This window comes from Onychomys torridus, chromosome 12 (genome assembly GCF_903995425.1).
Source record: "Onychomys torridus chromosome 12, mOncTor1.1, whole genome shotgun sequence".
Taxonomy (NCBI): Eukaryota; Metazoa; Chordata; class Mammalia; order Rodentia; family Cricetidae; genus Onychomys; species Onychomys torridus.
In genome coordinates this window covers 3,465,446-3,478,628 of record NC_050454.1, presented here as the reverse complement: position 1 = coordinate 3,478,628, position 13,183 = coordinate 3,465,446, and the positions used below count along the sequence as shown (strand labels likewise).

The following is a 13,183-nucleotide window of genomic DNA, read 5'->3' as shown; positions in this document are numbered from 1 at the left end:
AAGACAAACGTTAGGGGAACAGGAAAGAATTTGACCAAGAATGTGAACTCCAGGGACCACAAGACGTCTAGGCCCCGCAGCAGGGCTGGCCACAGCGAGCAGTACAAAGGCATGCACACCCAGATGTAAGGACTGGACTCCATGTCCCTGACCACACATCCAAGGTCACTTTATAACCCCAGTTTTTACTGCCCTTCAGACCACCCCCAGTGCTGCTCACGGTGGAACCCCTGAGAAAGATGCAGCAGGAGAGGTGCCCCCAAAGCCAGACTCAAGCCAGGTGGTGTACCAGGGCCTGGAACATGGAGGACCCCGCCTGCCAGGGAAAATGTGACCATGTGAGGCACAGCTCATACATGTCATGATTGAGGGTAGTTTGACCCTGAGAAATTCAGGAGAGAAACATCCAGTCCCTCTACAGCTCTCACTTTAGAGCTGTTGTTGCTTTAGTTACATGTATTTATTTACATGGAGTGGGGCTTTCCACACATGTGGTATGCATGTAGAGATCAGAGGATGACAACATTCAATTGTTACCCTTTCTCTGCATCGTGTCCAACTCAGGTTGCCAAGTGCCTCTACCCACTGAGCCATCTCACTAGTCCTCACTTTAGTATTTTATCTGTTTCCAGAAAGTTGGTATAAGCTCACACACATAGAGTATGTGTGTGTGTGTGTGTGTGTGTGTGTGTGTGTGTGTGTAGGCAAAACACTCATACACATAAAATAAAATAAATCTAAAAATTTTTAAGTTGGTATAAGAAGCATATTATTAGTCAACTGGTGGTGGCACATGCCTTTAATCCCAGCACTTGGGAGGCAGTTGCAGGTGGATCTCTGAGTTCAAGGCCAGCCTGGTTACAGAGTGAGTTCCAAGATTACAAAGAGAAACCCTGTCTCAAAAAAAAAAAAAAAAAAAAAAAAGTATATTATTTTTACTAAGCCATTTGTTCTTAATTATAATGCTAGTCTATATTCACAAGATAAATTTCAGAAAATATAAAAGAAACTGGAAATTAGAGGGGAAAAATAAATACAGAGTGCTTCCAGATATAGTTAACTTTGGTCAAAAAGCACATGAAATCTTTTGTTTGACAGAGTCTCTCTACACAGCCCTGGCTGTCCTGGAACTCACTATGTAGACCAGGCTGGCCTCAAACTCACAGAGATCCACCCACCTCTGCCTCTCAATGCTGGGATTAAAGGTGAGCACCACCACACCCAGCTTCCCATTAAATGTCTTATTATTTACAACTGAAATCATAATGCACTATCTAATTGGCATTCTGATTTTTTTCAACTCAGTTGTATCCTATGCCACTGGATGATTTTATAAATGTCTCCTTGATTGCCACCTAGTTTAAATTAAATGGATGTACTACAATTTCAGCAATTTGGGGACCAATAGGATATTTGTAGCTCTTCAATATTTGAAATAATGTTGCATCTAACTAGCACAGAAATGCTCATCTATTTTCTCAAAAGTTATTTCTTTAGACTAGAGTCCAAAGAGGGATGCTGGCTAGTCAAAGATTGCAATGATTAAAGACTCTTTCAGATAGACAGGTGAGATAGATAGATAGATAGATAGATAGATAGATAGATAGATAGATAGATAGAAAGATAGGCAGGCAGATAGACAGACAGATGGACATATAGAGAGATAAATGAAAGATAGATAGATAGATAGATAGATAGATAGATAGATAGATAGATAGGCAGATGGATAGGCAGACAGACAGACATATCAAGTTGCTCTTCCAGTTATACTCCAAGTGTCCAGGTAGGAGAGGGCTTATTTAGGTCCTCTCCCACTTCCATTCAGAGGCTCTCTCCTTCTGCATGTGCTAATTTTAGAACACACACACACTAAGAATTTGTTAAGGAATCTGAGTACTGTATCTTCCAAGTATGAGAAGAGAACACTACTTAAAGAAAAAGAAACACCAGCATGAGGCAGCCTCTGGCTTCTGAGTGGGGTACAGCTCCACATCTCACTGCCATTACCTCTGCAGGGCTCCAAAGGGGACGGGAGGCATGCCTGGACCCTGAAGCATTTCAAGAAGCCCACTTACTGTAACTTCTGCCACGTCATGCTGATGGGTGTTCGGAAGCAAGGCCTGTGCTGCATTTGTGAGTACATGTCCTCCAAGCTCTTCCCTTGGGCTCTGTTTGCTTTGCACACTGTTCGTTGATCCATTCCAGGGAAAGTCCAGGCCCTTTTTCCCCAGATGGTGGGATCCCCCACAGTGTTTCAACAGCAAGGCCTCTGGGCCCTGCTTCGGGTCTAGCTGAGTCAAGTGGACAAGACGTTTGCTGCTGCTGCTGCTGGAGTCATGGTCCACTGGTCTTCTAGAAAAAAACGTATTAAAATTCTTACATAGATTTAAAAGCATCTCACACCAATTGCAGTTGTGTTTCTAAGCCAATGTGCATTTTACGTGTGCTTTGAGGTGCTAATTAGTTTAGAACATACTCTATACTCTAGAAGTGCAATGAGAAATAAAATTATATGTTTACTTCATTTTGTACTCCATTTAGTAAAACTGGAGGAGAAAGCAGAAAAAAAATCACACATGAGGGATTAACTCAGGACTAAGATGGTAAACACAGAAAGAAATGGAGGGAAGGGCAGGGTGGTGGTGGCGCACGCTTTTAATCCCAGCACTAGGGAGGCAGAGCCAGGTAGATCTCTATGAGTTCGAGGCCAGCCTGGGCTACCAAGTGAGTTCCAGGAAAGGCGCAAAGCTACACAGAGAAACCCTGTCTCGAAAAACCAAAAAAAAGAAAGAAAGAAAGAAAGAAAGAAAGAAAGAAAGAAAGAAAGAAAAAGAAATGGAGGGAAGGGGAGAGGAAAGGTGAGTTGGGGGAGTGGGGAAGAGCAAGAGGAGGCAGGGCTAAAGTCAGAGGCTCCAGAGGGTCCAGGGATGTGGGTACACTGAGCTCTGCCAGCCACCTCGTGTCCCACCCATCTTTCCAGACCCACTTAAACATCAGCTCATCAATATATTCTCATTCCTGGTAACGTGGGAAACCTCTGGCCCTTTGCTACTTGTATAATCACAGTTACAACAACAGTGAGCAATTGTGGGACACCTAATCTGACCCCACACATGGTGCTTCACACAAATGTCTCACTTGATACTGCAAAATCCCTGCCCTGGAAAGAGGAAGAGTGTGCCCATCGACGGAGAACCCTGAATCAATCTCTCTCTCTCTCTCTCTCTCTCTCTCTCTCTCTGTCAGTTTAGCAGCTCTGACTGTCCTGAAATTTGATTTATAGCCCAGGCTGGCCTCAAACTCATAGAGATCCGCCTGCCTCTGCCTGCCTTGTGCTGGGATCAAAGGCGTTTGCCACCGCCACCCAGTTGATTCTGAATTTCTAAAAGGCAAAACCATTACTCAGGATGCCGTGGGTTGTGTCCAATACTGTCCATCAGCCCAGTGCCCGTGGCCTTTCTGTCCACTCACGGGCATCCTGACATGCAATGCTGAGGCATGGTTTCACACCGCTCCTTCTGACTTCGCTTTTCTGTGTGGTCACTGCCTTCAGGGGAAGGTGGTGTGAAGAGATGGGAGCGCTGGAGAAGAACTGGGAGCAGCTGCAGACTGCTCAGAGGATAAGAGCACAGTGTTAGATTTCCACTAGGCCAGGCCGACTCCATGTGTCTCTTTTCCTCACTGACCACCCAGAAGGAGAAACAAGCCTTCACTGGGGAAGCAGGGCTGGATCTTTCCTTGGTGGCATTCATAAGCTCTGTCCTTTTTCTTTTTTCCAGACTGTAAATACACTGTCCACCAACGCTGTGTGTCCAAAAACATTCCTGGATGTGTGAAAACATACTCAAAAGCCAAAAGGAGTGGCGAGGTTGGTGACACCCATTGGCTCATTCTACTGCATGCTGCCTCAGGGACAGTATGGCCATTATCACAGATTCCTATGCAGGAAGGGGCTTGGAGAGATTTCTCGAGTTCCTTCTCTGCCTCAAGGACCACCCCTAAGCCATCCCATTCATCCATCAATCCATTCAGCATCTTCCTGAGGCCCAGTGTATGCCAGGCGCTGTACCAGGGCATCCACAGGTTATGAGAAATGGTATCCAATCTGCTTAAATGCTGCCCAGGTTATGGAGATAGATAGGCACGTGGGCATAGTGCAAATTCATAGCTGTGAGGTGTGCGCTATCATAATAGGCCCATATGGAATGTGCAGCTGAGGCTTAAAAGAAAAAGTTTCACCAAGGAGGTGGCATTTGCTTTGTTCTTGGAACCAGGGGAGCTTCAAAGAGCACAGAAGAGGGCCGAGCATTCTAACAGAAGGGGGCTCCTGTGTACAGGCATGGAGACATGCATGACTGTGGCCTGGACTTGGTTTGGAATGGCTGGGTCAGAAGATGATTATAGGGAAAGGCAAGGAGCTGTGTTCACAAGATGATGAGGTGGAGGAGGGTTTGGGAGACCAGCTCCAGAATTAGAAAGCAGTTGAGAAGCTTCAGACATGAGAGATGGTGAATTTGCCAATTACGTGACTCTTTCTAAGGTTGGTGTAGGAAGGAAGCCAGAGGGAAGGGCATTCTTCAGTGGTTATGGCACAATGTAGCACAGCCCTAAGGCAGAGCGGATTGGGTCTGTTTCCATCCACTCATTCAGGACTGGTTGTGTCTGAGTGTCCCTGACAGACTCTACTAACAAAGGTAGAGAAGACAAGGAAGGAGTCTGAAAGGCAGCTAAGAGAAGCAGCTCAAGGACTTGGGCACGTGGATGTCGAGGATGAGAGGGGTAGGGAACAGCTCCCAGGGTTCTCCTGGCTGCTGGGTAGTGCCATTTGCTGAGTATGGAATCAGATTGCCCTTAAAACTGGGGCAAGATCATCTGTCTTGCTGCAGAGGGAAGATGTAGCTGAGGAATGTCAGCAGATAGTGAGAAGGTGGGATGGCTCACAGCCCTCCCACAGAAGGCCTCCTGGGAGAAGGCTCCTCAGAGGCCTCCTCATATGCATGCCCCATAACCACTGCATGACCTCTGATCTCCTCTTTCCACACCACTCTTCATGCATACCCCTCCATGTCCATGCCTGACGTCCACCAGAACACACAGTGGGTCTCCTAGGCTCAGGCCTTTGCCTACACTCTTGGCATCTGACACAGAGAACAGGGGGGCTCTACTGAAGGGCCAGTAGAGCACACCCACAACCTTGTGAGCCTGCAGGGACAAGCCAGGTCTCTCACCACTTCTTAAAACCCAGACAGTCTGGAAAAGCAACACGGTACTGGGACAACCACCCTGAGGCTTGAGTCAAAAGACCCGGCTGTGGGTCCCTGCATGGCTACTCACCAACCTTAGAACCTAATGCCAGTCACTTACCTCCCTGAAGCCTCAACGTGTCCCTCTGCAAAACGGAAACAATCATTTCAATGCATATTCAGTGTGACCATGTAGATGACAAATTCACAAAGTGACTTCCTTGTACCCTCAGTGATGCAGCTGGAGGTGAGAAACTACAAGCCGAGTGTGACACATCTTTTGGAGCAATAAATTATAGCAAAAATATTCTAGGTGAATAGTGTCACACAGCTGCTAAGTAACTTAAAACATTTGCTCTTGTTCAGTGCAAATAGGGATAGTATCATGTAGATGTTTCGCATGTTTCTAATATCGTTTTTGAAGCTGAGCACTGCCAGATAGCCCCCACTCTTCCACATCTTTTTCCATCTTAGTGGAAAGTCCTGAGTTCTCTGGGACTCCAGGGGGAGAGATGTGAGTACAGAGACTCCCAGGCAATGGGTCAGAGGTTGCCATTTTTTGCTAGAGGTATGCATACATACCCTCCTGGTCTGTGCTGGTGGCATTTCCCAGCCAGGGAGCAGCTGCATCCAGATGGCCAGGAAATGGGTATGAAAAGGACCCTATGGTGCCCTGACTCACTACCTTAGACTTTGTAACCCAGCTTCTTCCAGATTGCTTCTCAGGTACCATTACACATGACAAGCACTCGGGGGCACTTTAACGCATGTGAATTGAAATCACACAGGGACACTAAGTCAAATAGCTGAGGCCCCAACCTCAGAGACTCGTTTATTTGGAGTGTGGGCTGGGCGTTAGGACTTCCAAAATACCCACAGGTGATTGCAAGAGACAGCTGAGGTGAGGGAAGCAAGTTCACCAGAGAAGTGTGCCAGGGAAGATGTTCAAATGCGCTGTTTGATTGCCTCCTCCCCGAATCCCACAGGTGCCTCATGCTGGTGTCTAAAGAGGGAGGTCCAAAGACTCAGAGAGGTTCCCAAAGTGTCCAAAAGGCACCCTGCTGTGAGGTGCAAAATGGGTGACATCCGAAGGTTCAGACTGCACCCCAGCGCTCTGGCTTCCCCTGCACCATACTGCCTCCTAGAAGGGGGTCCCCATGAGGACAGGGCTCACCAGGGTGTTCTCTGAGGCAGAGGGACAGAGGGACGGCAGGCGAGATGCTTGCTTGCCGGGGTGAGAGCTAGTACAATGTGGAGAAGGACTTTAATCAGCTTTGTTCAGCGTGGTGGCCAGGCAGGGAGGAACATGGCATCCCACAAAGAAAGCGTCCACGACTGAGGAAACAGGGCCCTCGGGGCTCCTCGCGCCTCCCAGTTCTTTGTACCCTGGGCCCAGGGGCGTGGTTCCACTGCCTTCCCTGGTATCCATCCCTTCCCTCCCACAGGTGATGCAGCACGCGTGGGTGGAAGGGAACTCCTCCGTCAAGTGTGACCGGTGCCACAAAAGTATCAAGTGCTACCAGAGTGTCACCGCGCGGCACTGCGTGTGGTGCCGGATGACGGTGGGTCGGTGCCCAGGGCGGCCCTACTTCTTTTCAGTGTGGGGTTTGCCCGAGCTGTAGCCTGGGACAGTGAACATCCTTCCAGAGGGCAAGTGTAGAGCGAAGGAATAAGGCAAACAGGGTCCCAAGCCTCTCAGCCTATGATGACTCCTCAAGTTGCCCAGAGAGGGGGACTGCTTAAGAAGTTAGCCAACCTACTGCCTACATGACCAGCAGCTGGGAACAGCAGGCTAGAACATGAACTCTCCTTCACCTGGGGCTGGGGTACCAGCAGACTGGGACAGGGATCAGATACTGGAAAGCTGGCTCACCCACACCTTAGAGTTAACACTTGGCCCAAAGGCACATTCCGCTCAGCAGCACCATACCTCACCTGGAGGCCTGGTCATACTTCTGCCACGCTCATACCAGAGTCTACAGCTTTCTGAACATGACAGATGCCACCTGGGCTGCCTCGCAAAGCTAATTCTGGGCAGTGTCTTGTGCCCCCTGGCTAGGTATCAGCCGGAGAGAGGAGGCTCCCCGCAAGCCAGACAAAGGGGCTCTCACACTGCAACAGTTCAGTTGTCCCTATACTCCAGCCTCTCACGGTTTTATTCTCAGAGCTAGCCTTCCTTTGGAGTGTCTAAACCGGAAATCCACAAAGGGGCCACATTTGGCCTCATTCCTAGGTCCCTGACAGACACGCCACATGTTCACACACATACTCAACAATCCTGTGAAAGCTAAAGCTGGCAGTGCTCTAAGACGCAGGGGCACTTGCTTGCTTCCCCAGAAAACCTCTGCACCCCACCTTCCTGATGTTTCTGTGGTCACTTCTGCTCATCCTCATCTCCATTTTTCTCTCCAGTTCCACCGCAAATGTGAATTATCGACAGTGTGTGACGGTGGGGAACTCAAAGACCACATTTTGCTGCCTACTGCCATATGCCCTGTCACCCGAGTAAGTGCTCCTACCCCCACCAGGGCTCTGGCTTTTCTAGATTCAGGAGTCAGAGACAGGCAACATTCACGACTTCCCATTCCCTCCCTGTTGCCCCACCAGTTCCTAGGGCTTATGCTTTGGTGAACGCTGAAAAGAAATCAGTGCTGCCCCAGCCAGATTGAGCGAGAAAACTCGGACACAGCAGCTTCCAGCTGCTGCTTCCACATGTTTGGAGCATCCCTTCTGAGTGTCTTTCAGACAGAGCCCAGGGACCACCTACCCTTGGGCAGTTTCTCAGCTTCCTTCATCCCTACCAAGCTTTCTCCTCTCTCTCAATGGCTCCTACCCAAGTGTCTCAGACAGATTTGGAAACAAATGAAGATGAATTGAACTTCCTTTGCTCCCACCTGAAACTTTTTCTGCTTCCTGAAGACCGTACTTCCATCTCGAAACTGCTGCCACTAATCCCTCCCCTCTCACCCTTGCCTAGAGCAGACACTATTTTGTCATTTAAAATCCCTTTAAGAAAATCACCACTCTGGAAATTCATTTGTCAGTCTCTATTAAGTTAGAGATACACAAACTCCATATCCCAAAACTCCCCTCCTATGGAGGACACAGCTATCCACAGCACAGGTGAATAAGCTGAGCTCATGTGAAGACTTACAACAGTGTAATAGGAAAGGCAAACCATGCAAAAGTGGAAATGCTCAAAGATACAAAGCTAAACACAACAACACAAAAGTTGGGTGCATGGGGCTGGAGAGATGGCTCAGCCATTAAGAGCACTGGCTGCTCTTCCAGAGGTCCTGAGTTAAATTCCCAGCAACCACGTTGTGGCTCACAACCATCTATAATGAGGTCTGATGCCCTCTTCTGGCCTGCAGGTATACAGACAGACCGAGCACCATATACATAAAACAAATAAAATTCTAAAAAAAATGTTAGGTGCAGGCATGCTTCATTACTTACTCTCTTAATAAAATGTTTGAAGACCAGGTAAAGCCAGTGTTGTCTGCAGAGACAGCAGTCACACACACACACACACACACACACACACACACACACACACACCACATACACACACACACACACACCACACACACACACACACCACACACACACACACACCACACACACCACATACCACACACACACACACACACCACACACACCACATACCACACACACACACCACACACCACACACACACACACACACACACACACACCCCACACACTGCATCACACCACACACACACACACACACCACATACACACACCACACACACACACCACATAACACACACACACACCACACACACACACAACCACACCACACACACACACACACACACACACACACACACACACACACTGCATCACATCATGCAGTCTGCTCGACACACTTCAACAGAATAAACAATGAACTTGGAAACAGGAAAGAAGAACAAGCAAAGAGAGGATCCGATTGGTCGCCATGGTGTCAAGTCCTGCTGAGCTAAGAGAAAGGCCTGCTTTTAAAGCCCACAGCCAACTATTTCTGCCTATTTCAGTCCCTACCATGTCCCAAGGTGACTGTCGCCACAGGTGTTGTCATTGCAGATTACAGTCATCACAGGGGCCCATGGAAGCCTAGAGCAACTTTGCTGAGATCCGGAGCCCCACTTTGAAAAACTCCCGGTTTCCTGTCTGAGCTCTCTGTTGGCAAGAGCCATTTCCGTTAGCACTGTGATCTTCTCCTGCCCTGTAGTAGGCTGTTTCCCTCTCAGAGGCTGCTTGTGTTCTCTTCCTCGCAGGACAGGCAAGGAGGAAAGTCGGACAGCAGCGTGGCCTCCAAGGGTGAACTTGTAACGCAGGTACCTCGTGAATGGGCAGTCCGACCACTCAGTCTAAGTGGGTCCAAAGGCTGGGGCAGGGAGAGAGTAGCTTGGGGTCTGAGGAAATGTGTCTCAGCATTTGCTTGCTTAGCCCACTCATTCTGTCACACAAGAGGACATTTATCGGGGCCTCTGGGGTTAACCTTTGACTGCCACACAACAGACAAGTGGTGAGCAAGGTGACTGGCTGGTGCCATTGATGGTCTAGTTGGCTTCGTCACCTCTTTAAGATAAATTTACACTGGAGAGGTGGCTCAGGGGTTAAGAGTACTGCCTGCTCTTCTAGAGGCCCTGAGTTCAATGCCCAGTAACCAGATGGCAGCCCACAACCATCTATAATGGGGTCTGATGTCCTCTTCTGGCAAGTAAGCATACATGCAGGTAGAACACTGATACATAAAATACATTTTAGGGGTTGAAGAGATGGCTCAGAGGTGAAGAGTGCTGGATGCTCTTCCAGAGGTCCTGAGTTCAATTCTCAGCATTCACACGGTGGCTTACAGGAATCTGTAATAAAATCTGGTGCCCTCTTCTGGTGTGTAGGTATATATGCAGGCAGAACAGTGTATACATAATAAATAAATATTAAAAAGAAAGAGAGAGAGAGTAGTTTACATGAAACTACAACATGCAACCTCCTAAACAGTAACGAAAGTGTGGGGTAAAATTGGACAATGTGTTTTCTGTAGTTATCCACCTAGCTCTAGAACACGGTCTACCAAAGGCTCTTGATCCTTAAGTGTGTATTTTAAGACCTCGTTTTTCACTAAGCATCACCAATGAATATTTTTTGCATGTCCTCCATGGAGTCCTGAGGAATGCAGAAAAGGCAGCCTGATGAGATACAAAGAACGTCAGAACAGGAAATAGAAGGATGGGGTCTTATCCCATGCCTCCAAGCTTCGTAACCCTGTTTTAAGAGTGGGTTTAGCATGTCCTGCAACTGCCTGCCTCCCACCGTGCTGTAGACCCAGACCATGGAGATCCTGTGTTTTGAAATTGCAAGATAAACTGAAATTGAAGGTGTAAGATAAAATAATCAACAGACGAGAATGCTCTACACACTCAGAAGAGAAGGCTCTAGACACCAAGAAATAGTCTAGACACCCAGAAAAGAAAGCTCTAGGCACCTAAAAGAAAACACACACACACACACTGAGGGCAAGAGACGTAAGGTGTCCCACACTGGCATCAATTTGACTGGTAGGTCCCACGGAGAATGGGCTATCAAGTACTTTGAATTTTACCCCCCAGACTTAAGGGTTTACTCCCTTGGCTCCAAGATGCTTCTGAGTATCACACAATTACCCTACAAGAGAACTCTTTGAAATCACAAACAATAATAATTGCACTTTGCAAACCTGTCATATTGTGATAGATGGCTGTGAAGTTTAAAACTAACAAACGCAGGCATTAAATATTGAACACGAAGCCAAGCTGTATCTCTATGTGGGAATACCATTCAGCTGAATCCACAAAAATTTACTGAGGGCGCGCTCCTGTGTCAGGCACCCATGGAAGCTCCACTCTGCTCCTCGTCTTTTCTGATCTACTTGATGGCTTGAGGTTTTTCCCAGAAAATGAAAGACAAAAATAAATGCAAAGAGACAAATATAAAGGCTGCAGGGGATGCTGCACATTCCACGTCACAGTAGTTTTAGTCAGAATAGCTGAGGGCAATGTCACAGAGTCAGTGACTCCAGAACTGAGTCCTGGGTTATTCTGGATTTCTTTAAGCAGTTACAAAGAAGAGAGTATGTAAGCCGTGGGACAAGAGCAAACGCACGTGAGCATGTGCATAGTTAGACACACTCACTGGAGGCAGGCAGCAGGCTTCAGGGCCTGTTGCTGGGGGAACGGGAGGAATGAGGAGAGCACAGAAGAAAGGGGCGAGGCTGAGAAGGCCTCGATGCCAGATTTAGAGATTAGATTTGATCCTGAGAGCAACAGGCTGTCATTACAGGTGTGTTACCAGGGGCAGCATGTTTGATATGGTCTCCCAGAAAGGAACTGGGGTGGGGGTGTGGAGCATACAGTTGTGGGTGGGAATGGACCATGATGGCAGCAAGAGAAATTTTAGGGAAGGACTTGGAAGGCCAGCCTCTCCCCCTGGATGCCCAGTTGAGTAACCACACCTTGAACAGGAGCAGGACACCAGTCGGGAGGACCAGCTTTATGCGAAACGCGGTCTGTCTGGGCATGATGGTGCGGTACCAATGGTGAGGCATCCCTGGATAATGAGAAATGTGAGCTTAGGAGGAAAACTGGGTCAGGATGTGTGGATGTGGAAGGTGCTGGGGCCTGAGTGCTCATGGTGCATGTGACTTGGTGGTTGTACCCTCTAGACTTTCACCGTGTCTCTCACAAATTTTGACCTGTGGCCATGGGCATACTGCCACACAATTACATAATTTGAAGTTGGTGCCACTGCCCTATCCAAGCTCCAACTCTCATTGCCGTTAACCTCCTTAAAAGTCTCTCACGCTGGGAATAGCTGTTTTTCTCCCTCAGAAAGCTCAGCCAGCAGACAAATAGCCCCCCTCCTTCCTCTCCTCCCCTGCCTGGCCAGCTTCCCATCCACCTTCCAACACTCTCTCAACATCATCCTACTGCTGAATAATGCTCTTTTCCTTCTCCTTTTTAAGTACAAGATCATCCCTAGCCCAGGAACTCACCCCCTGCTGGTCTTGGTGAACCCCAAAAGTGGAGGGAGACAAGGAGAAAGGTATGTCCTCTTTTATTTCAAAATAGAAAGGCAGCCGGGTGTAGTGGCACACATCTTTAATCTCAGCACCCAGGAGGCAGGCAGATCTCTTGAGTTCGAGGCCAGCTTGGCCTACAAATTCCAGGGCAGCCAAAGCTGTTACACAGAGAGGCCCTGTCTCAAAAAATAAAAGCAACAAAATAGAAATGCTGAAACAACCTGTCCTGAACCCCAACAAAGCCTGTGTGGTCAAGGAAATCTGGGCTCATGGCTACTTTCCACTTCATCATGTGGCCCAGGTGAGTTACTTCCCCACGCTCAGTTTCCTCCTCTGCAACACAGATGGCAGTGATATCACCTCTCACAGGGTTACCCTAAGGATTAGAATGACCTAGTGCTTAGCAGGGGACCTACCACATGAGCCCCTGTGAAGGCTGCCAGAGTCAAGTTCTGAGGGGTCTGTTCCTTCCTTCCCTGCCCCAAGTCTTTTCTTGGTTTAAAAGACTTGGTGAGATTCACCTGATTAGGGCCTCCCAGCCTATCCTGAACCCCACCTTAACAGTGAGGGAACTGCAGGGTTTGGGCAAAGCTGAAGTAAGCCCAGCAAAGTGGGAGGAGAAATGGGTACAGGCAGAACCCTCTGTCTCCCGGGCCTGCACAGTCTGGGAAATGAGCAGATGAATGAAGGAATCCAAGTTTAGAGAAATAACATTAGGTAGAGCTCAAGCAAGTACTGTGAGGACCCCACCTCCATCCAAGAGGCAGCATGTCTCCTGACCTGACCTAGTGGTCCCAAGCTACAGCCGGAAAACCGAGGCCAGATACAGTCATTGATTTCAGTCTCCTGGTCCCACCTCCACCTGCATGTAC

General features: G+C 48.3%; 1 protein-coding gene across 6 annotated transcripts in view; it reads left to right on the top strand.

Moving 5' to 3' along the window:
* Dgkg (diacylglycerol kinase gamma) overlaps positions 1-13,183 on the top strand; it is a 200,951-nt gene that overhangs the window by 90,778 nt on the left and 96,990 nt on the right. For 2 of the 6 annotated variants that reach the window (XM_036203473.1, XM_036203479.1), the window contains 7 exons: positions 2,016-2,133; positions 3,780-3,868; positions 6,689-6,805; positions 7,656-7,748; positions 9,529-9,588; positions 11,754-11,855; positions 12,255-12,334. In XM_036203473.1, the coding sequence (XP_036059366.1) occupies positions 2,016-2,133; positions 3,780-3,868; positions 6,689-6,805; positions 7,656-7,748; positions 9,529-9,588; positions 11,754-11,855; positions 12,255-12,334 (659 nt within the window). The remainder of the gene's footprint in view (positions 1-2,015; positions 2,134-3,779; positions 3,869-6,688; positions 6,806-7,655; positions 7,749-9,528; positions 9,589-11,753; positions 11,856-12,254; positions 12,335-13,183) is intronic. The other 4 variants (XM_036203474.1, XM_036203477.1, XM_036203475.1 and 1 more) reach the window with 4 other exon arrangements.